This window comes from Argiope bruennichi, chromosome 1, assembly GCF_947563725.1.
Source record: "Argiope bruennichi chromosome 1, qqArgBrue1.1, whole genome shotgun sequence".
In the NCBI taxonomy this organism is placed as follows: Eukaryota; Metazoa; Arthropoda; class Arachnida; order Araneae; family Araneidae; genus Argiope; species Argiope bruennichi.
Window position 1 is genome coordinate 48,894,768 of NC_079151.1, and position 24,496 is coordinate 48,919,263.

The 24,496-nt window shown below is 28.5% G+C and overlaps 1 protein-coding gene across 2 annotated transcripts in view; it reads left to right on the forward strand.

The window, feature by feature from the left end:
* LOC129980966 (B-cell receptor CD22-like) overlaps positions 1–24,496 on the forward strand; it is a 679,794-nt gene that overhangs the window by 329,100 nt on the left and 326,198 nt on the right. For both annotated transcript variants that reach the window (XM_056091523.1, XM_056091513.1), the window contains exon 2: positions 9,050–9,382. In XM_056091523.1, the coding sequence (XP_055947498.1) occupies positions 9,050–9,382 (333 nt within the window). The remainder of the gene's footprint in view (positions 1–9,049; positions 9,383–24,496) is intronic.

Consider the following 24,496-nt stretch of genomic DNA (forward strand, 5'->3'; position numbering starts at 1 on the left):
AATTATGAATTTGTGAAAGCGTCATCTATTGTTGCAAAATAGTATTAAAATGTGTATCATGCAATTACAAAAATGAATTTAACTTTCCAAAGATTAAATGCAAAACGAATATTCAAATGTATTCATAAATAGAAGGAAAAATTAAGAATAATGTATTGAGAAATCGACTTTTCAATAAAATATTATAGTCATAATAAACAAATATAATAATAATGAAACAGATATGAAATCTAATGAAGCAACGCAGAAGCCTTTATTCTTATGAATATTCAAATGAGTTCTGTCGTCTCTTCTGATATCCTGTTCATATATGGAACAAACACACTGGTCAAAGGAGAAATAAAGACACCAACTTTGTCACTATACATTCTTGATTTCAGAATGAAGTTCCGTTGTGAATAAATTTTATAGCAGACAATTATTTGCTTCATGGAATTTAAATAAAAAAAATACAGAAATGAATATTTTGACCAACAAGTGTTTAAATTTACAATCTCTTTTTAATTCAAATGCGAAAAGCAGGTATCTGTTTTTTCTGTCCCGTTCGCACATTGACCAAATAGATGGAAATACATAAGTTTAACTCACATGACATCAAATTTATCATTAAAGAAGTATTTACCAATATTCAAAACATTCGGAAAACGAAATAATTTTGGAATTTAATCGTTTTATAAAATTAATCTGACGCAATATCATGAAATTTTTAAAATAACTTGAAATCATATATGTTTTTCCAACTGAACAGTGTCAATAAAAAGACTTCAAATCTAGAATAATACAATAAGTTAAGTGTGATTGCTTTTCAAAATACTTTCTGTTTTGTTTCTAGTTAAATTTCTAAATTGCATACAGCTGTAAAACGTCCAAACTTCTAATCTTTTACGAGTTCGAGGGAAGTTGAAACACTTTCGTTTCCCTAGAAAATAAAGAACATGAAAGCAAACGGATAAAAAAAAATAGGATTGAAATGGAGAAAAAAAAAAAAAAAGGCAGAAATCGTAACCGTATTCGAGCGAAACGAGGGGATGGAAGCGGTGTGTAGCAACTTGCACAAAGACTAGTGGGAACCACGTGACGTCCTGATGTTTCATTTAATCTCCATTGCAAGAGGGGAAAATCCCTGAAACACAGAAACCAGGGCGCACACACTCCAGGTAATGAATTTTCGGGCAAGGGCGCAGAGAAGGGAGTAGTAGTGTTAGGAAACTTTCGATTGTAACCTTTCGCGCCCCTGGTAATTGGTTTCTCTGCTCAGAGGAACTGGAGAATACGCTGGCTATAAAGGCGCAGAGCAAATGCAGTGGAAAAAATTTACAGTCAATTTCGCAGATTAATACTCTGGCTGTTCTACCTTTCCATTGCTAGTCTTATGACCCAAAGTTTGTTCGCAGTGAGGCTACTGGGGGTTAAAGGCTAGTTCTCGGAAGTATTATTTGTCTGGTTTCCTTCTTGATGTGATATTTTATGCATCCCCTAAGCCAATAATTTGGCGAAAAATCACTTTGGCCAACGAATTTGTTTTGGAATTCGCCCCAAAACAAATAATCAACCAAGAAAAAGAACTTTCATACAAATTTAGCGAAAACTATAAATATGTTCAAAATCTAAGCCACATATTACGTAAATTAGATAACGATTATTATAATCTCAATATAAAAAAATTAATTTTTTAAGAAATAAAATGTTAATTTCTTGAAAGTCGACGTTATTTCGTAATAAGGTTTCAAACACTGAATTACTGCGACGAACTGTGCAAAAAAAGAAAACAGAATAAGCTTTTGTCTTACCATAACCCAATAAGATCACGTTTTATCATGTGTGTATTATAAAAATAGAAAGAACTTAGTTAGTATTTCTGTAAAGCAGAATATGTAATGCGTTTTTGAAACTGCGTTCATTTAATAAAAGAAAATGAATGATTGTACGATGTGTGTAAGCAATTTCATAATGATTTAAATTTAAATACAGTTTAATTGCACTAATAATTTATCCTTATATAAATTTCAGCATATTTTCTGAATAGCCTTGTTATTTATTATGCTACATATTTTTAAGATTAATAAATTACAACTTTTAAATACTTTATTTATTCATGTTTCCTTCATAATTTTCAATTCCATGATTAGATTTTTTGTAGTGTACTTTTTCTTTAAATAAACATCTAAATACGATAAATAACTGTATTTGATATATAAAACAATTCTTATTTTATTTAAAATTTTTTACAGATAAAAGTCAGACAATTGTTGCATAGATATCAATACTCTGCTCATCAAAATTTCCTATACTTCTTTGTGGAAATTATTCAGACATATTTGGAAATTTTAAATATGTTAAAAAAATTATTCCCTAAAATATTGTGATACATTTCTTATATTGTCTATATATCATATTGTTTACAGATACGTTATTCAAGGCGAATTTATTGGTTAAGTGTAGCTTCCTAAATCGTTTATTTATATAAATATTTTATATAAATTTATATTGCTATATATTATATAAGTTTAAATACTGATATATTATAGTTATTTTTGATATATGGTCATACATTCTTTTTATAATCTATATAGTATATAGTTTACAGATCAGTTATTCGCGCAAAAATGACTGGTTAAGGGTATCGTCCTAAGTCGTTTCTATTTGTAAGAGACCGTTTTTATGTATGGTTTGGGATATCTAGACAAATAAATCGTATTTGCAGTGAGAAAATTAGACGCACACTAAATTATAATCATGACTCAATACGCCACGAAATTCGGTGCGAACTTTTTTTTTTATTTAATATTTAGTTTTCTTTTCGATGACTTCTTCCACTTATTTCTTGTAGCATTGCTACTGATTACGGAAAAATGAACGAGTTACTTTCTATGAAAAGAATCAAATGTTATAAAAAAGTGCCTTTTTTATCTTTACCTCTGAAAATATTTACTGAATTCTACCAAATAATTAAGAATTTTTAAATAATAGCATCAGTTGTAGAAAGGTTTCTAATCTCATTTTCTCTTTCTTTTTAAGTGCGCTTTAATTTGTATTCACTCATCATTTAGTTCGATTTCAATTTTATCATTTGTAAGACTTATCATTTTAAAGACTTATCATTTTAACAAAGATAAATAAATAAATAAGCAAAATTAATACTATTCTATTGCTTTATTTTATGCTATTTTATGCAGTTTAAACTTTACCGACATTCGTAGTATCATGAGCAACGCTGAGTGGATTGTAGTTCATTATTACTTTGAATCGTGAGTAACGATAATTAAGGCAATAATTTGTTTCATATTTGACATCATTTAAAAGTGCAAATGTCTCTTTATATAGTCTTATTGTTTTATTAAATGTTTCATTTAAAATAAGTTTTCAGAAAAAAACGGAAAATAAACATCGATCAAATTGATGTTTTGCATTTCCCGAGTTCTTGTTGATAACCGAAATTTTCAGTGGATTATTCAATAATGAAAAATGCAATTCATAGAAAAGTCTCCAGTTATAAAACTATGAGAAATAAAGAAATGAAACTGTAGGTATAAAAGAATTAAAATATGTGTTAATATATTAAAAATCTTTAACAATGATCCGTAAAATACTTTTTAAAAATATTGGAAATTTAAAAGTGTTATATATTGAATAAAAAAAATTACAAAACACGTTTTAAGAACTTGGAAACTTTAAACACTTGATCTTCATAACATTAAATTAAAACATTAAATGTTTAGTTCTTTAGAAAACTAGTCAAAAGTTTTATAAAATTTTTAGAAAGATAAATTATCTATATAATTAAACTTGGCAATGTCATTCTCAAACAAACGGTTGTGTATGAGTGTTTTGGTGGTAGAACAAAATAAATACAGCTAAATATGTCGTTACAATCTATCATAATATTATGGTGAAAACTAAGTTACTCTTCTCCATATTTAATTACTGTGTGTTGATAATTAATGCCTTTGTCCATTTCAACGTTTGTGAAATATGAAAAAGTAGGAGCTGACTCTATTCTTATAGAAATTTAAATTAAGATGTAGACATTTCCCTACTATTTCCTATTGTTCAATTAATTAAATGATGATAAATTAGCAGCCATTAACAGTTAACTAACGTTCATAAAAAGTATGTTGTTTATTAAAATGATATAAATCATTGTCAATAGTTTTTTAAAAATGCTCTGGTATGAAAAGTGGACCTCATTTTTACTCAATGGAATCTTTTATAGCCTCTCCGAATGGCCCTCGTTTTGATGGGCTCTTTTATAATATAATATATTGGAATCCGAATGCCAATTTCTGATTTTTTTATATATTAATATTGAATAAAATATCAAATTTAGAAGATATTTAAAATCTGTAATGTTTTATTTTAAAAATTAATTTTTTTGAAAATAAATTCCTTTTTCTATTTCCATTGGGAACATTAATTCTGCAATCTTTGTGTTTCCTTTTTGAAATATAAAATAAAAGGATTACTTATAGAATGCATTGCGAAATTTTAATTGAATTTTATCTGTTTTGTAATTTATGAATGATCCCTTAGGATTTAATGCTTAATAACCTTATTACGTATCATATCCGAAGAAATATTCCAAAAGAGCCAAGCTTATGTTTTTATTCTAATTGTTTCAACTAAATGAAGGTAAAGGAAATCAAAAAATTCTTTGACTCAAAACAAAAAGAAAATGATTCCCTTCTTAACTTTGGATCTTAGTAGGGAATTTTTTTTTATCTTCTATTCCAAAAGCATAAATAAAAAGGTCAGTAATATTATTAAAAAAAAACACATATATAATTGCATTGAATAAACAAATGCCATCAGAGCAACATTAGAGCATTGAGAGCCAAATGGTAATAGAGCAGAAGAAACAATTTTTATGTACTTTTAGTTGTATAAAAGGAGAGTTAAAAACCAAATTGAAAGATTAAATTACACGCTAAAAAAGGCACCGAATAATTAAGAAAGTTAATGAATTAACTGTGCAGGATTAAGTCCAAAAGAGGACCCTGAAAAAACTAATGGAATTCGGGACATTCGTTTTAACTTAGGAACTTAATGAAGTTAAGAAAAGAACATTTCTAATTAAAGAGTGCAAAAGGAATATTTTTTTATTCCGCTCTTTTTGGGAGGTGCTATTCTCTCAGGAAACTGTTTGTACATATATACTTTTTCCCTCACACAAATGTAAAAAGCATCAAGAACTCGAGGAATAACTTTTAATAAAATAGAGCATTCGTAATGGATGTTAAGATTTAAATTAAAAGTTGATTCATTTTGAGCGAGAAAAAAACCCTATATGGCGGGAAAGCAGAATACATTAAATTAGAATTTCAATGTAAACACGTAGATATAATCTCGCGTATAAATTGCAGAGACAGTAGATAAAATCATTTTTATTTCAGAAGGAATTCTTCATAATTAGTTCAATTTTTATTTAAAGAAATTAGAAAAAGAAAACCATTTTAATCAATTTTTTAAAAGAATAAATCCTTTGATATTCTTGTCAGAAGCATATTATTTAATTAAAATTTGAAACTATTAGATATGATTTCGAAGTGTATTATCGTGAAGAGAACATGATTATCATGTAACAAGGCAAAAAAAGTTTAAAGCTACTCTTTTTTTTTAGAGTTTATTCTCTTTGCAAAAACAAAACTTTAAAATATTTAAGTATATGTTTCTACGGCGTAAAAATTGATTTTCAGTGCTTCGAAATTTGACTAAATAAAGAATAATTGTACAGAAAAAAAATGAACAGTGAAAATAATAATTTAAAAAACTAAATGAAACTGAGCAAAGAGAAACTGATTAATTTTTCTGCATAAGCATTCTAATCATTTTAAAGAATATATATTTTTTAATTGTTATTTATCATAAAGCTTGTTTTTGTTCCCAGTTTTTCTCTCTCATTTCTCCTCAAATTAGTGTTGAATTAAGAGATTTAACATTGTTTCGTTTTTAAATTTAAATTTTTGAATTCGATCTAACTGCAGAGAAATAAACAATGTTAGTTGTTTTAGACTGCGATCGTTGTAAATTAGTTATTAAAAATCTAGGAAAAATTTAGAAAGAATTTTTTTAATAATATCAGATTTAAAATAGAATTCCAAATAAAACAGAAAATTAGATTGTCTTTCCAAACTTTTTAGAATTAAATTATGGGCTGCATTCAATTTCAAAATTTCATTTTTCTTTTGATGTAAATTTATTTCATGATTAAAAAAAGTAACGTTTTTTTTTTTTAATATTATTATAGTCACAAACAAGATGAAGTTAAAAGACATTACAATAAAAGGAATGAATTTATATAATAGGAATTGATTCCCCATTTAGCAAGATTATCAAAATAAATTTATATCTATACAGTTCCAATAAAAAATTGTTTTTATAAAATGCATACGATGGAAGAATGTGTTTACTGAAACGCAGTCGGAGTATAAACCAAATGTTCAAGAAAGAATAACAAAATCAATAAATAGCTTCAGAACTTTTTTTTACCTCTTTTTCCCTTTTGGTAAATATGAGTGAAATGATAAAACATGTCAATAGGACGGAAATTCACTACCGAAATTCAGTGGGACAAAGAAATACAGTGTTTAGAGATTTGTATCTTTTTTATGTTTCAGAAACAGAAGAAAAATTATCTTAATTTAAAAGCAAGCCAAATGACCGTTGAAAATGTAATTAGTCTTACAAGAATTGTAGTAATCAGCTATATTGGTTTTGATGCTTAGAAAATGCAAAACTTCGAAGATTCTGTTATGCCATAAAATTTAAGAGTAATCAGTAAATAAAATCCACATTCAATTTACAATCGATGTTTTGTATCAAAAAAATTTATATTTTGTTCCGTTTATTAAAAAAAATCAATAAAATAATTAAGATAGCTCAAAAAATTGAAACTATGAATTCCTTATTCAATGAAGGTAATCAGAATGTTGGTCTGAGTGTTCAAAGGATAAATGGGTCGAATTTGTAAGTCTTCTTTTGAAGTTGCCTTTTTTTTATGGGTTGGGTAACGAGGGGATCTAAACAATGTAAATATTTATAATGAAATAATTGCATTAGCATGGAAACTATGGAATGGAAATGTGTGATTATAGCTTATGAAATTATTTGAAGTTACTGAGGTAATCATAGGTAGTCTACTCCACCCCGCTTAATCATAAGGCATAAGGATTAAATTTGAATGACCGGATTGCCGCGATAGCATTGACGAAAATTGAAGTTGAGTCCTGTAGGTCATCACTGATCAATGTACAACCCTTCCTGTGTGAGGCGCATCTCCTCATCGCAAGAGGTAGTTAATCTCCGCAATTTCTACATCCATCTATGGGGCGAGAATTAAGCACAATACCTGAAGCTTCTCATCTTCATATGTGAGGTGTCTTTGGTGCGAAAAGTTATTGGGGTATATCAACCAACTGACTCTCCGACCCTCCACGAAGGCACACGGATTTAAACCATAAGGCTGAATGACCGGACAGCCGCAACAGCAACACTGGCGAGAACTGTCGTTGAGTCCTAAGGGTCATCACCGGCCACGGTACCCCAAGGAAGTACATCCCGTCATCGATGGGAGGAGTCAGATCCCCCACCTATATGTGTACCCTCCAGGGTGGCGAGATCTAACTACCAATCCCGGAAGCATCTCATCCTCATTTCGAGGTCCGCCCCCCGAGGGACAAGTTATTGGGATAAAGAAAATAGCAGTATGTGTCTATATTAATGTGCACAAATTACATGAATAATTGTGTCATAGCTTAAAACTTTTGTCCTGGTTTTCCAAATTACTCTTTATATCTTAAATTACTCGAATGTACATTTTTTTATATAAATTACACCAGTCGAAACTGAATGGCAGTTGTTCTTTTGAAACATTTCGTATGTTGTTTTGTTACGGTTTTAGAACACAGAGTAAACAAAGAAAATAGAACTAAGAAGAAAAAAATCCTAAATTGCTTTACTGTGGTTTAAGAAGGGAGCTTTCATTGTACGCTGTTCCAAAGACTGAGTTTCTCCCCATGGGAAAGTGCTTTAATAGCGAAAATTCTTTTTTCCATCTAACTGTCGGGAAACTCTTTTTCACCATAGCTCCTATTTTTCCGAAGAGATATTTTCCCCGAGTAGCTTTACTAAAGGGAATGGGTTACAGTTAACTCATCTACCGTATTGGCAAAACACTTAGTTTGAGTTATCGTCAAGAAAATGCTTCTAAATCAATGAAATTTTTTTATCGCCTTGTAACTTATTAGAAATATTTCATTTTTATCTTGAATACATTTCATTGATGTTAAGGTGAATCTTGTTACGGAAAGGAATTATAAGATGAGCTTGTTCTTTTATCGGATATTATTATGTAATAAATTGCACAAAAATGTGAGAAAACAGCAAGAGTAAGAAGAAAAGATACTCCTCTTACCTTAGACATTAAAGGCTTTAAAATATACGGAAAATTGAAATATAACATGCAAACAAATATCATATATTGATTGATTATACTTTTTAAAAATTAATTGATATGGTTTTATTTTAACTAATCATTTTTTCATCAGTGTGTAAAGATTAATGATAGATAGTGAATACATTTGCGAATATATTTAATTAGATTAACAATACTTTTAATATTTCGAAGATTATTTTGCTGACTAAAACAAGATTCTTTTTTTATTACAAAATGTATATTTTTGGCATTTAATACTAGAATATCGTTACATTGAAGGGAAAAAATTAATCAGCTTAAAATCCCAACACTAAAATTATGACTTTATGCTTCGTATTTTAATTAAAAATTTTAAATAATACCCAAAATTATGTTACTCCGAGAGATTTATTGACCACTTCTGAGATATTTAATAATAAATGTTCATGCTCTATATCATTAATTAATTCTAGAATTAGTGTAAGAGCACATTTTAGATTTGATTATTATAATGCTATATATTTATTTGCAATATACTGATTGCATATTTATTTTGAAAATTATAATGCTATATATAACAGTGTCAGAACATGTGACAATAAATGTAAGAAACTTACAAGTTTCCTTTTACTTTTTCAGAGGAGAAGTCTGTCCACCGAATCGGCATTGTGGGGAGCTCTGTTGAGCTCCCTTGTGATGTCGACGTGTCAAACTGTGGGAAAGTATATTTCATAACATGGACAAAGAATGTATCAAATGATTGGAAGCGTCTATATCTGTACAGCGATGCAGTCGTGAAACCTTTACAAGAACTCGCCAACCCCGGCCGGGCCGAATTTTTTTTAGAAGAATCGTCTGCCTTCCTTAGAATATCGCCCTTGCGCATAGAAGATGACGGCATCTACAAGTGCGATGTCACCTACGTGCAAGGAAAGTGCCCCTCGCTCTCCTTCGCCACTCTCACCACCTACGGTAAGTCATTTTGCTCAAAATCCTTTTTGGGTACTTTGGGATTATCCCGTCGACCTGTCAACGCTCACGAAAATGCGCTAATCCTTGCGAACTGCGCCAATCTTTTGGCGCCATCATAATGAAAAACAATTTGCGGTTATTGGCGCAAAGCTAACTTTTGGCAATAATATCGGATTTGGCTAAAATGGTCGAAGGGATAATCCTAAAGTACACCTTTTTGTTGTTGTTCCTTTTTTTCAAAGTTCCTCGGTATAACATTAAACTGGTTAGTTATTTATTAAATTAAACAAGGGAAGTGAATGAAATCCTAATTATCTGCTAGTACTGCAGGATTCTAAATAAACTGACCGGAGTGATCTCCCCGAAACTTTCTCACATACTTTCAAGTAAATGCACTTGCGTATTAGTAACTTATACAACTCACGAACGATAGTTTTGAAAGAGCCTATTAGAGTAAGATCTACGAGGGTAAATCACTGAGATAGTTTATGCACAATTAAACAAGGGAAGTGAATGAAATCCTAATTATCTGCTAGTAATGCAGGATTCTAAAGAAACTGACCAGAGTGATCTCCCCGAAACTTTCTCACATACTTTCAAGTAAATGCACTTGCGTATTAGTAACTTATACAACTCACGAACGATAGTTTTGAAAGAGCCTATTAGAGTAAGATCTACGAGGGTAAATCACTGAGATAGTTTATGCACAATTAAACAAGGGAAGTGAATGAAATCCTAATTATCTGCTAGTAATGCAGGATTCTAAAGAAACTGACCAGAGTGATCTCCCCGAAACTTTCTCACATACTTTCAAGTAAATGCACTTGCGTATTAGTAACTTATACAACTCACGAACGATAGTTTTGAAAGAGCCTATTAGAGTAAGATCTACAAGGGTAAATCACTGAGATAGTTTATGCACAATTACCAGAAAACAGAAAAACAGAATATATATATATAATATGCGCCATTTTACAACCAATTGAATACAATAGTAATCGCAAGATAACACTGCAAATTGCTATATTAACTTTACAGGCCATGTTAATCATTAAGTTTTTGTGGGAGGAGTTGTTTCATAGCCAATGATAGCCATTAAGACTTATACATAGTTCCCGCCTTATTGTCTTAGCTTCAACTTATTTAAAATTATCAGCATGCATCAGAACTAGTCTGATGCAGATTGAAAGTACATTTGGATATTACAAATCCACATTTTGGATATTAAATATGTGCCGCAAATTTTATCTATCTAGCTCTCTCCGTTTTGCAGTTATTGCGTTAACTTGTATTCGGGGAGACGGACTTGCTTTAAATAGAGTTGTCTCAAAATTTAATAGAAATTTCCTAACTTGGCATAAAGATCATATACCAAATTTCAGTCAATTATCTAAAATCGTTTTTAAATTCATGTTCAGACATAAAGAGAGATGGAAAATAATTTCAAAAATGTGTTTTTTCGAGTCGCGGAGGTCTGAGGCAAGAAGATTTCAAACAATCTTGCAGCAATTTGTTGGTAGTTACATTACTTTCTCACTGCATACTTCGCATACGGGGAAATAAAAAAGTGAAAAAAAACATACATTCTCATTTTTTACTAATTGGGTGGAAAATCACATAAAGTAGTTTTTGATGTTAATATCAAGAACAGGATGCATATTCGCAATGACATGACTTGATATAAAATTTCCAGTTTGGAATCAAAAAGTTGCGTTTTCAAAATCTGATATCTTCGGAGATGAGTTATATATGAATATTTTTATTTTTTTGAGTTTTGGATTTACTATGAAACATCGTGGATCAAACATTTCTCTCTTCTAAAAATGCATTGTGGGTGTAAAGCCGAACAACTCACTTCTAAAATTTCAAAGCTTATATACAAAGTTAGTTAAAAATTTCACTAACCATTAGGAAGAAAGTTTGCTTATGAATGATATTCTATTGTCACAAAGGATCATTCAGAATGCAAATATGCAAGCTTAGCAAAACAACTCGCGTAGAATTATGCATTTAATTTACTTTACTTCTTCTACACATTGAATAATTATTGATTCCTAAATAAATATTTCGTTCCATTCTCCATCAAAGCATATAGTAAATAATTATATATTTGCTTTGAAATCCTCTGTAAATATAAAAAAAAACATCTATTTGTTGATTATTACGGAAAATGCAGAGACAAATTTTTTAAAAATCTTGAGATTTTGGGATAGAAATCATTATTTTTCAAATGAAGTGACTTATGTTACAATATGAAGGGAACAATAAATAGTCTCACTTTTTCACTCATAACAGTAATGTGTGTTCACTTAAAATAAATCTAGGGTATACAAAAATAAACATTTAAAAGAATCCTGTTTGTGTACAAAATGTCTTTACTCAGAAATATAGAAAAAACATCATTCTGTTGAGATAAACATTCAGTAAGTCATATTAGTAAATTCTGAAATTTATCTTCTCCAATCATGGTGAACGAAAATTATCAGAAATGTAGAAGCAGTATCATTCTATTGAGATAAACATTCAGTAAATCATATTAGCAAATTCTGAAATCTATCTTCCCCAATCATGGTGAACAAAAATTCTCAGAAATGTAGAAGAAATATCGTTCTGTTGAGAAAAACATTCGGTAAATCATATTAGTAAATTCTGAAATCTATCTTCCCCAATCATGGTGAACAAAAATTCTCAGAAATGTAGAAGAAGCATCGTTCTGTTGAGAAAAACATTCGGTAAATCATATTATTAAATTCTGAAATCTATCTTCCCCAATCATGGTGAACAAAAATTCTCAGAAATGTAGAAGAAGCATCGTTCTGTTGAGAAAAATATTCATTAAATCATATTAATAAATTCTGAAATTTGTCTTTTCCAATCATGGGAATGAAATTTCTCTAAAAAATAAAGGAAAAAAATAAAAATTTACACTTGCAAACATTTTTTTTTCTTTCCTTGTTTAATCATATAGGGTTTTTTAATAAGAAATTGATTTCAAACAGTGATGGAACATGAAAGGTTTCATGTGCAATCTCTAAGGATTAACTTGTTGGATGCTTCGTAACTCATATGTGATTAACATCTACTATCTAATTAGATGATCCTGAGTCAATACCAAATAAGAAACAACAAAGAAAAATCATCTAATTACAAATATCGCCCTAATCACATGAGTCTTGGCAGCGAATTTGTTAAAGAGGTTCGGTTGATTATTGAAAAAGAGCATACCATAATAATATGTTACATTTTTCTTTAGTAATTTTTAAATAATAAGAAGTTTTATTTTTACATATAAATACTCTAATCATTTCAAAAAGATTACTTTTATAAACTAAGAAGTTATTTTTTTCTTACATATATATTTTTAAAGTCCAATTGTGGTCAATATATGTGCAAAAAATGCTTCCTTTCATAAATGCTACATTTATAGAAATATCATCCAAAGATTTTAATTAATAAACCATTTAAGTAAATGGATACCATTATTTTCATCATAACAGATCGTATCACGAATCTTATTTTGAAACAACATTACTATTTAAAACCACAAATAAACTGAAGTAAACATTTGCCAAAAAATGGATGAAAAAAGTAATAAAATGAGACGTTTTCAAATATCTATTTCATAGCGAAATGAAAAAAAAAATGTTTCGAAATGGCTGAAATCAGCAGATATTTTGCATAATTTTATTCACTGTTCCATTCGTGTGGAAAAGAATATAATTTTTATGTTAAGTTGACTGTCAAAACTAGTAAAACGGGAGTCTACCTATTAAGGCATGAAAGTTTCTGACAAAAACATTTATCGTTCATTTTGCTTTTTTTTTTTTTCGGAATTCTATATCTTTTCAAAATGCATTATTGGCTCCTTATCAGTTTATGCACGAAAACCAATCTCGGTTATTGGAGGATACCGAAAACGGATTTTCTTTGTTATTAAAAATCGATCTTTGACGTTGTCGGTGAATTGGGAGAAGTCATGGCGATCTTTTCCAATTGTGAGTTCCTTTTTTTGTTCCACTGTATTAACTTTCAATAAATATTTCTACATTTCACTGAATTTATGACAGTTTATCACCTCTAACTGTTGCAGTTTTTCTTTTTTTACTTGAAATTTTTGTCTTATTTGCTGTGAAATATATTTGAAAAAGAGACTAACCACGGCTGAATAATTCTCGTTTATTCGTTTAAATTTATTATCATTTTTGTGTCTTGTGAAATATATTGACTTTGAGTTTTTCCATGCACATTCAACTATGCTGGTTTGTCTGGTAAACACTGATATACTGGATGAGTGAGATATTTCAAACGTCTTTATATGGATGTTGACACAACATGTATATTAGCTGTTACAAGCATGATATTATCGTTTTCTTATCGAATGTCACGAACCTGAATCCTTTAGTTTCGAACCCAAAACTCTACCTCAAAAATTTTTTTATCCGGTAATACATATAATTATATGTAAACATACCATATATCTGAGACTCAAAATTCTGTTATGTTTACAGATACAGACATATAAGTGAAATTAAATGCAAAAACCGTTTATCTCCATTTTCTTATGATACAAAATTCTGCATTCATTTCTAATTGATTGTATGGGATTTCTTCTTTCCCCTGACCAATATTCTTTAACAAAACATATTCAGTTGCATGGGGAAATGTTTGATTTCCATTCAAACATACCGTCAATTAAACTTGCTTACTGTTAGTTTAATGATTCATTTCCATGTAAGGAAAATGATAGTGTGATCGCAATAAGATACTATTTAGCTTAACATATTTAATTAATTATCGACAAATCAAATACGCTAACGAGTTAGTTTCAGGCATTTGTCAGCATTTACATCTAATACATTTAGGGAAGTTCATCTAGTCTTTCAAACATCATTATATTAATTAATCTGTTCGCAGAAATCTGCTATGTATTAAATTCACCCGCCATTTCCGATTACAGGAATTCAATATCTTTAAATATACTGCTATTGCAAATGGTGAAATCTTATCAACGTTCCACAAATTCAGCATTGTTAAGTAACACTATTGTGTTTAGCGCGACGCTTTATGTCCTGTTTATTCTAATTGGATCTGATTGTTCAAATAATGCTACCAATGCTTTACGATTATTGTTCTGATTAAAATGCATAGAGTATTAATTACCATGTTTTGTTTAATAATACAGTAGCTTCAGCAGAATTTTGTAGAAATGAAGCATATGGGAGATAATATTATATTTTTATTAATTGATTTAGAAGCACTTTATCAAATGCTTTATTACTTTCTCGTGCCTGAAATATACTAAAGGAAGGTATTGCGATATATATTAGAAGAAAATATTGTAATCGTCAAATTAAAAAATTAGATATTTTCACAAATATCACTGTTTTATTCCGAAAAATACATTTTTTTAAAAATTATGTCTGTCTGTCTGCCGTAAATCAAACTCACTTTGAGCTATATGCATGAAATATGGTACATGGTCTCTTCTTCAAATCTGCAGATTTGCCTCAAACTTTGAAAGAAATATATTCAGAGGAAATCTGTCAATCAGGCTGTCCTAATATAATTTAACACGAGGATACAGTACAAATTAATTCAATACAAAGTGAAAAGAACTAGATGGCTATATTTGGTACGCATATTTAATATCTAAAGTGTATATCAAATTTGGAACGGGATCAATTAATGGTCTGAGCGTTTATACTTTCACAAACATGTAATCGTGATAACTAAAAAAACGAATTGATTTCAATACATGAAATTTAATATTTTATTTTGTGACTACATTTGTAGCTCTGTGTCAAATTTTGATTATTTTGTGACTACATTTGTAGCTCTGTGTCAAATTTTGATATTAATTTGTGAGAACAAATTTTGTCGAAAATGTGTAATTCTGTTTCCTGCTACCCATATCAGCGAATAATCGGCAAAGGAGATTTAAAAAATCGCATTTCGGGAAGTTTTTTCCGTAATTATTGTTCGCCGATGGTTCACTGTTAATAATATACAAGTACATTTATTATAGAATATGTGAGAAGATATCGAAAAGACCACTTCTTCTGATTAATTTATATAATGAAAGTAATTTGGTGAACAAAGAACAGTCACATATTCCGAAACACTAAATTGATTCCAACAATTCCAATTTTATATACAAGATGAAGACCCATACGATATATATAAACAGGCTCTAACTCCATAGCACCCGATTCTGGATTATATAGCAAAAATATTACTGCATTGTGCGTTCTCTATGGGAAAGAGTAAGACCAGAATACTCAAACACAATTATTGTTCTGATTTCACCAATTTTTATTCCATTTGAAAGTTCATTTTGTTAGAAAGTTTTGTTTTGTTCATTTTGTCATCAGTTATCTCTTAATTCGATTGATTTTGGCATTTTACTCGCTTTTTAATTTCTGCATTCTGCGTGCATAGTTAGCAAATCAGAATCTGCGATGTTTAGTGTAGAAATATAATATAAAATAGTACTTATATTTGGTATAACCTGATAAAATTCCTTAAAGTGGTTCGAAGTAATGTTATTAATGTCATTAGCTTATGAATGCTGAAATAACAACAATGAGGCTATTATAACATTTCCTCATAATCTTATATATTAAATCTCTAATCATCTTGAAGATAGAATTACTTCAGTCTCACATACTACCGATATATGATGGATAAGTGATTCGCAATAAGAGCAAGTAAGAATAAATAGTCGCATAATTAAAGGCTTCCAATGAGTGGTATGATGAGGATTAAAGAACGCTCTAATCAAACAGAAAAATCATACAGATATTACTTATATCACAAAAGAACAACATTCAGTCTCCATAAATTTTTAAACTGTGCTTATTCTGGACTGAGACAGACAATATGCATGGATGTGACTCACACTCATGATAAATGCTAAAATACAAATTCGTAAATTAATCCAAGGGACACAATTTACAAGGAGCCGCTATGATGATCTCCCAACTCTATCGCTCGACCGCAGTAGTCTCGTTCTTTTCACCAGATGGCGCAGTTACTACACCTGCCTTAATGAGATATCTTAAAACTTTCTAAGATATCTCATGGTTTTCTAAGAAATTAAAAAGATCGATAGCTAATTTTTAATTTCGTTGTGCGAAATAGTTTGATCATCATATAAAATTTTAGCAATAAATTTATGACTGCGAATTATTGCTCAGCATATTTAAGAAGTTGAAGTTACAAAGGTGTTAATTTGATGAAATATTTCTTTTGTAAACATACAATCATTTTTATTGTGCTTTTTTCAACGTTCACTTTGTAGAATCCCATGGTTAAATAAAAGGGAGCATTTTATTTTTTCTTCCTTTTTATAATTAATTATCAATGCTTAGTATAGTTCAATTCTTAGTATTTGATAATTTTTAATTTAATTATTAATTTTGTTCCAAATTTTAATGCCGTTGTATGAAATAGTTTTATCATTTTATAAAATTTCAGCTATAAATTTAATACTTCGAATTATTTTCAAGCATATTTAAGCAGCTAAAGTTACAACGTTATTAATTAGACAAAATATTTCTTTTATAAATTCACTATATTTTATTGTGCTTTTTTACTATACAGAATTCTTTAGCTGTATAAAACAAAGCAGATTATTTTTTTTCATTTTCATAATTAATTATAGGTGCTAAGTATTATTCCTTAATTTTTATAATTCAAAGTGGGGTTTTATAAAATTAAATAAAAATAATAACAAGGAATAATGGCGCAACATCCATGTTATTAAATATTTTATATTATTATAATAAAATATAAATTTCCTTTCACAACATTAATGCCTTTCGGTGTCCGATAGGTGGAGCTATATGCTGCTTTATGGTGATTAAATGAGAAAATTTCATTTAATAGTTCTATCAAACAATTTTCAAAATTATGTTCCTTCGAATTTTTTTTTTCATATGAGATAATCGAACGATTGTGTGTATCTGATGTCTTGCAATAGTTTAGAGGTTTTAAAGCTGGTCATAACAACTGCTATCCAATCTATAACTCTATAGCATAAAAATGAACATTCGAATAAAAATGAGCGTGCGCAATCAAAGAGTCTGACACTGATAAATTTTTTTTTGCAATTTTAATATATATTAACGGCATTTTGTTTTATACCTTATAATTTTTTTACTTTTTTTATAATTTTGAAAGCTGTTCAAGATTTTTCGGATATTCTATATAATATACATTACTCAACTAAAAAAAAAAGCATGAACTATAAAGCAATGGAGGAAGCGAACTATTTTACATTCTGTCTTCGCTTCTTCCTGCACCAGAAGCATTTGTTTTTCTGGATGAGATCGATAATGTCAAGCCCAAAAGTAACAGATCACCGCTTCCTTTTCATTAAACTATTGTTTTTCTTTTCGCTACGCCTGAATTGTAAATTTCGCTGTTGTGTGTCGAGCGGAATATAAAGATAACATAGGGAGAAGATAACATGATCAAAAGCGAGTCTTTGTCCCGGGACTGCTCTTCTTCGCGTTACTCCATACCTAAATAAATATCTCGGATATTTCTAGCCGCCCTTTCTTGTCTCCTATAAACGCTAACAATAAACTGCATTGTTGTTCGCTTAAGTTTTAGGTGTTGTATTGTTTTCGATTCGATTCTTTGGAAAATATGCATTGTTAATATCTGTACCACTGGAATTCTAAAACCTTTTTATTCTCAAGCGTTTAGCTTCTTATTTGGATATTGAAGCGAGTCGCTTTTTCGTTGGTTTCATATTTATTATGAAAATGTAAGACTACTTTGTATAAGATTAATTAATAAATCGATTCGTGGAAGTGGGAAATCCCGGTCCATTTGCAGCAAAAGATTTTAAGATAAATGATTCATTTGAATAATTATTGCCTATTATTTTAATCAATCTATCTCTTAAAATAGTTTTTTTTTTGGTATTTTTCTATTACTTTCTGAAATGATGCTTTTATGAAAACAACTCTTTAAAAAAAAAACATTTTTCTTTAAGTTACAATGAAAGAGAGTTTGAAATTTGCTCTGACCTGGTGATAATGGTCTCAGCTTTGGAGCTTTAGAGTTACAGTTTTGAAATTGATATTGCATTGGATTTTTCCAAAGAATTGATATATAGGCGAACCATATGTCATACGTACGAGTAATTCGTCATTGTCAATTTTATCCAGCCTTTGTGTTGCATATTTTTAGAGAGGAGGGTCATGTCAGTTAAGATACTAATCTCTCATTTGATCTCAGCTCTAAATATGAAGGCAACTCCAAAATAGTCCAAGTATTGCTTTAAAAGGTGCGTTTACATGGGATGATAACAAAACCAAAAAATATATTGTTAAAAAACTATTACATTTTATAATAAGGTTGTTTCAATATTTTATCGTAAAATTGTTTATAAAACTTTTAGTAAAACTACAAATGTCAGTAATTTTTTATTATCATCACCCGTAATATTCTAATATCTGGCAAGTATCGCCCAACATTTTGGCTGCCCTGTTAAACTCCTAACTTCCAATGTATCAGTATCTTCAACTGGCATTTCAAACACGTTGGTACCATTTTGACAACAATCGAAAGCTAAAATACTATTCCTGCATCAGTTACATTATCTCTTCGATTTAAAAAAAATAAGAACATGATTATTGCAATTATACTGTATTAAATAAAAAATTTCCAATATTCAGTGGTTCTTTTGTAACCAAAGAAAAACTTTATGATCATCCTTTATAATTAAATTGATCTAAATGCTATTTGGAATGAACCTCCACTGTATTTTTCCACTGGTGGGCATGATTTTGTATATGAGGAGAAGCAATGAAACGCATCTGTCCGCATCAAATCACACGAGGAAAATGTAAGAATTTTTTCCTTTAGAGCATTTGCTAAGAGATTATTATAGGAATTTCTTTGGTATGTGGCTATGTAAGAAAGGGCATCTTAGATATCTTTGAAATGTGTGCAATATTTATTAAGGATGCTTATGCCTTTTATTTATGCCTTTTTAATAAATTATTTTATTAGATTAAATAACTCTGTTTTAGGCAAAATGTCATTGCGTCTGAATTTGTAATAATCCAAAGGCTGGAAAAAAAGACTAAACTTATCTAAAATAATCTATGATCATTACAACTTTGAGCATTAAAAAAGCAATACGCAAACCATATATGAAAACTTATGCGAGAAAAATTCTTTAGCCTTATATATGAATTGAATACTGTGCAATCATTTTGCATTGGCAAAATGTAGGTAATTTTTGGAGGCCAATTTCTATTTGAATAATGGTCATCGAATTGTCATTTTGAATTTTTTATGTTCATTTGCCGATGACGGGAAAGGGAGTGACTTTGTAGATTTGATATATAATAAACTATTTCAAGCTATAGTTTAATACCATTAACGATATTGCATTATTTTCAGCAGTGCTATATATAAATAAAATATTTAAATGAATGTAAAATAGCGCCTCTTTTAATATTTTAATCGGAAAGGCCCCTATTGTAGTAGATATATTTTTATATTTCATTATGGGTATAAAACTTGAATAACCTTGAGAACCGCAGTGTATGGGAACTATCATTTAAATTTTTATTAAATTTGAAATGCAATTGTTTGTTCTCCATACATGAAGTTCACACACAGCTCTGTTAAATGATTACGCGGAAAATGACTTGCGAAATAATTTATAAGTGATAAGATGATGATTTAAATAATTATTGGTGTGATTTGATCCAATACTGTCTGCTGTAGGATCAGATTTTAATATATGTATTATAAACTAAAATTAAAGGCATTTTGAATAAATTTATTAATATTCTTGATAAAAAAACAATTATCACTCTTATCTTTCATTAAAGTTTTATAGACAAAATTTGAAGGGAGGGGAAAATGTGATTTACATTATCGATTTAGATATGCCATTTAGATAATAATACAATTTACATTATCATTTCGATTAATATTTTTATGAGAAGAGAAGTCTATTTCTTTTCCCTTTCGATACAATTCTCTATTTTATAAATAGCACAATATAGATTTAGAAAATTTCCATAAAACTGCCTTATTCTGAAAATTACTTTGACTTATTTTAATCTAAATATTTCTTTTTTTTTTAAATGTTTAACATTATTAGTTTATTCAAATCATTTTTTACTTCTAACAATCTTTTAAGGAAAAAAAAGGAATTTAGCAAAAATCGAAAAGCATTATTTTATTTTTTTACTCTAATTTCGCCTAGATGTTTTTCTTTAATGTCGTAAACTGACATGTTTTTATGCATCAAGTTTTGTTTGGTTTTTATAATTTGAAAGGTTTAGATCATTCTGTTTTTCAAAAAATAAAGATAATCAGTAAATGCAATTTTTTACGAACATTTTTATTAACAATTCCTTTGATCAGCGTTCAAAGGAATATTGAAGAATTTTTTTATACATATATATAAAAAACAGAATTTGCGCTAACTTGTTTTCTCAGAGACATAATTTCTTATTTTTTCTTAGAATTTCCATTAGAAAATTTTGATATCTATCTTCAACAGTTTAAAATTCTTAAATCAACTTTCCTTTCCTAAAATTTCTTATTAAATTTGAAACCATTTTCATAAAATATACGTAAAGTTTGAATATGTAATCATAACTTGCAATGTTTTCAGAGAGTTAATTTTACAATGTATACAATTCTAATATTCTTCTTTGATATAAATTTTCAATTAAATATTCTTTTCGCTTCATATTTTATATAATTCAGGAGATAATTAAAGTTACTAAGAAATAAATTATATTTTAATACGTGGAAAGTTAAGATGCTATTAAATTAAATTCCTTATTTTAGCAGTCAGATTTATTGGCTCGATTGTTTTGAAATTTTGTTCTCTAATTTTCAAAGCTATAGAAATTCATCCTTCAGAAATTTGACACCTGTATTCATACTATTGTTTTGAGCATCTTCCATGTAAACTGAATTTTTTTTAAATAATTTTCTTTCGATATGATCTGGTTTGAATTTTAATTTTCTAATTTCCGTAAGCCATCAGTCCTGGACACACAGCATTTAAAGAAATATTTTTTCTCGCAGCATAAGATAAATAAATAATAGATCTTTTTTATATTTTAATAATATTTTTTAAGTTTCTTCACTGAAAAATATCTGTTATTTTCAGTAAAAGGTATCTTATTTATTAGTTTCTTTTCAAAATAAAATGTTAAAAGTTATCAAAATAAAATTAGTTCATGCCAAATAATGAAACTGCAGTACAATAAGTTTTCATTTCCAAATATATATAGATAATTTAATCCTCATGCATTAGATTTTTCAACACGCTTCATTAATTGATATTAAATTAATTTGAAACAGTTTTCCAAAAATGGGCATTTTAAACTCTTGAATATTTTAGGGAATATTATTTTAAAACTAGGAAAAGAGAATCGCAGAGAATTGGAAGAGATGTGATTAAGCCAGTTAAATTTGTTGTAATCTATGTTTTGAACGATTAGTCTACAATTAGAAGATAAAAATCTTTATTTTAATCATCTTTTTTGGGGGAACTTTGAAGTTAGAATGCAAGAAATGAAACATCAAATTTTTACCCCCCCCCTTGTATTTAAAATCTTAAAGAAAGATTAAATTTCTGCATTCGAGTTTATGTTACAAAGTAAATTGAAGGAAAAAAACAAAACAAAAAAAACTATCAATAAAATTTAGAGATTAATTAAATTATTTAATTTTCAGAATTTTTAGTTAACTATCATTTAATCTTGAACAAAAGAATAAACAAATGTGTGATAATCTTAAATGATTTATATGTCTTATGAATATTTTTTGAAAAATTGAAAATTAATGACCTTGATACTTTTATCATGGTATGACTTCTGTGAAAACGTTGTTTGCTCTTGTGGGGCTTGCAAAGTGCCAAAAGAAAAAGACTTTGCAATATCTTATTTAATATATATTTTCTGCATTCCAAAATTGACGCAAAAATTCGTGTTCTATAAAAAAAAATACTTTCTATATAAAAATACTTTTTGACATTCACACAAAAGAGAAAAGATATTTTCTTTCTTTTATATGAAAAAAAAAACTATATTATGAAAATAATAAAAAATAACTTGAAAACCTTGCATTTTATTTTATTCCTACAGGAAAAATATTCCGATCAAAGCAGAGAAAAAATTTCGACCATCAACTTAGAAAACGTGAACTTTTCTATCTCGACAAATATATATAACTATAATAAATCAAATTTTTTAGATATTGAGCCATATCTCCAACATAACATGACCATTCGCTTAAATCATAAAGAATATTTAATACTAGCCGATTCTGGTGACTAGTTGGTTCGATGGTATTTATGTTTGCTAAAAATGTCATTGAAATATATTGTGTCACTTGGTCTTAATAGATTTTTCACCAAATATTTTTAAATTTTAATATTTTAATTAATAAATAATAAAATTTAATATTTTAAATTTTAAATTTTTGAGTCAATCTCTTACATCTTGTGTGGATTGTTTTATGCATTTCTCTAATTTTCCACCAATATATATATATATTTTTATAGTTATTATTTTTTTATAGAAATATATCACAGGAAAGATCAGAAATACATAAAAAAGGATATGCTTTAAAAACTATTTCATATCTTGGTACTAAAGTTTAAATTTAATTAGAAGTATAGCAAAATTTTAAAGATCTTATTAAAATCCTGCCTTATACTAAAATCTACTCAACCTGGAAAAATATAAAAATTTCATATCTTGATTATCAACAATGAAAAAATTCAGGATGAAATATTAGTACTGAACTGAAATTTTTCATTTAAGAATTGAAATATATTATTGTGAAATATATTTGAAATAATTTTAAAAATAATATAAAAATAAAAAATATAAGAGAAAATTTAATATCGTTGAATATTGATAATATTTTTGATATTTTAAAATGAGTTAGAAATATTTTTGTATTTTAGAAGCTCTGAAAATTATCGCTGATATCTCAACATTTAGTTATTTTTTTTATTTAAAATTCTAATTAAAATTTCTAAAAAAGTGCTTCCAATATATATATATATGTGGAATTTGAAAACTTTAGTTTAAACTTTCTTACTTATAAAAACAATAACAAAACTGCAGTAAAGTCGTGACATTAGTGTTAAATGATCTCAAAGGATGTCAAGTAAGTTTATCAAAAATTTCTCTTAAAACCATAAGCATATAAAAATAGTTATACATTCGATATTTTCGAAAATTATAGAAAATATCGAAATTTCGACAATATAGAAATTATAAAAAATTATTTGGTAAAAAGTGCTAAATATTTAAAATTATTATTTTATTCCATGGAAAGATGCATACAAATCTTAAGAATTTGCGGGCAAAATTTTTCAAACCTTTGCCAAAATGGTACCTGGAGTACACTATTTTACCTTTAAATATTTAAAAGCACTGCTATATTTCTTTGTGCCATATATAAAGATATAACAGTACTTTCATAACTTAGATGCAATCTTTCTTAACTGTACATAGAAAATATGAGTACGCCATATAATTATAATAAATCTAATTTTCTGGGATTCACTCCATGATTCTTTTGTGAAAAAATCCCCACTCAACTGCGGGGTTGTAGCTTACAATTCTACCTCAATATACAACCAGGTAGAGAACACAAATTTTTCATTTAGAGAATAATACGTAATTGGTTTCTTTTATCTCAAAAGCTAAGTACGGCTAATGGTAGGTTTTTCTTAAAAACATGCACTTCCGGGAAGAAGCTCTTTTTAATGGTAAATAATAAGCGAAATTAAAACCTCCCCACCAAAATGTCTCATTTATCTACTATCTCCATTATCCATTAATTTCACTTAAGGTAGACGGAGCTTTTATGTGCTTTGCAAGAATTTTTGTTTCTGCTTCGATTACCGCCCGCGTAGCTTGCTCTGGTAGTAAGAAAAAATAATCAGCTCCGCAGACATTTTAATCATGTGGTATCACACATTTGGTTCCTTTTTCGGTAACAACTTTCAATTAGAGAATTATTTTGAAAGACGCCTTTGAAGAGGTTGGACTCTGTGACGACGCTCAAATTCCGAGAGGAGGAAACTGAAATAGAAATGTAGAT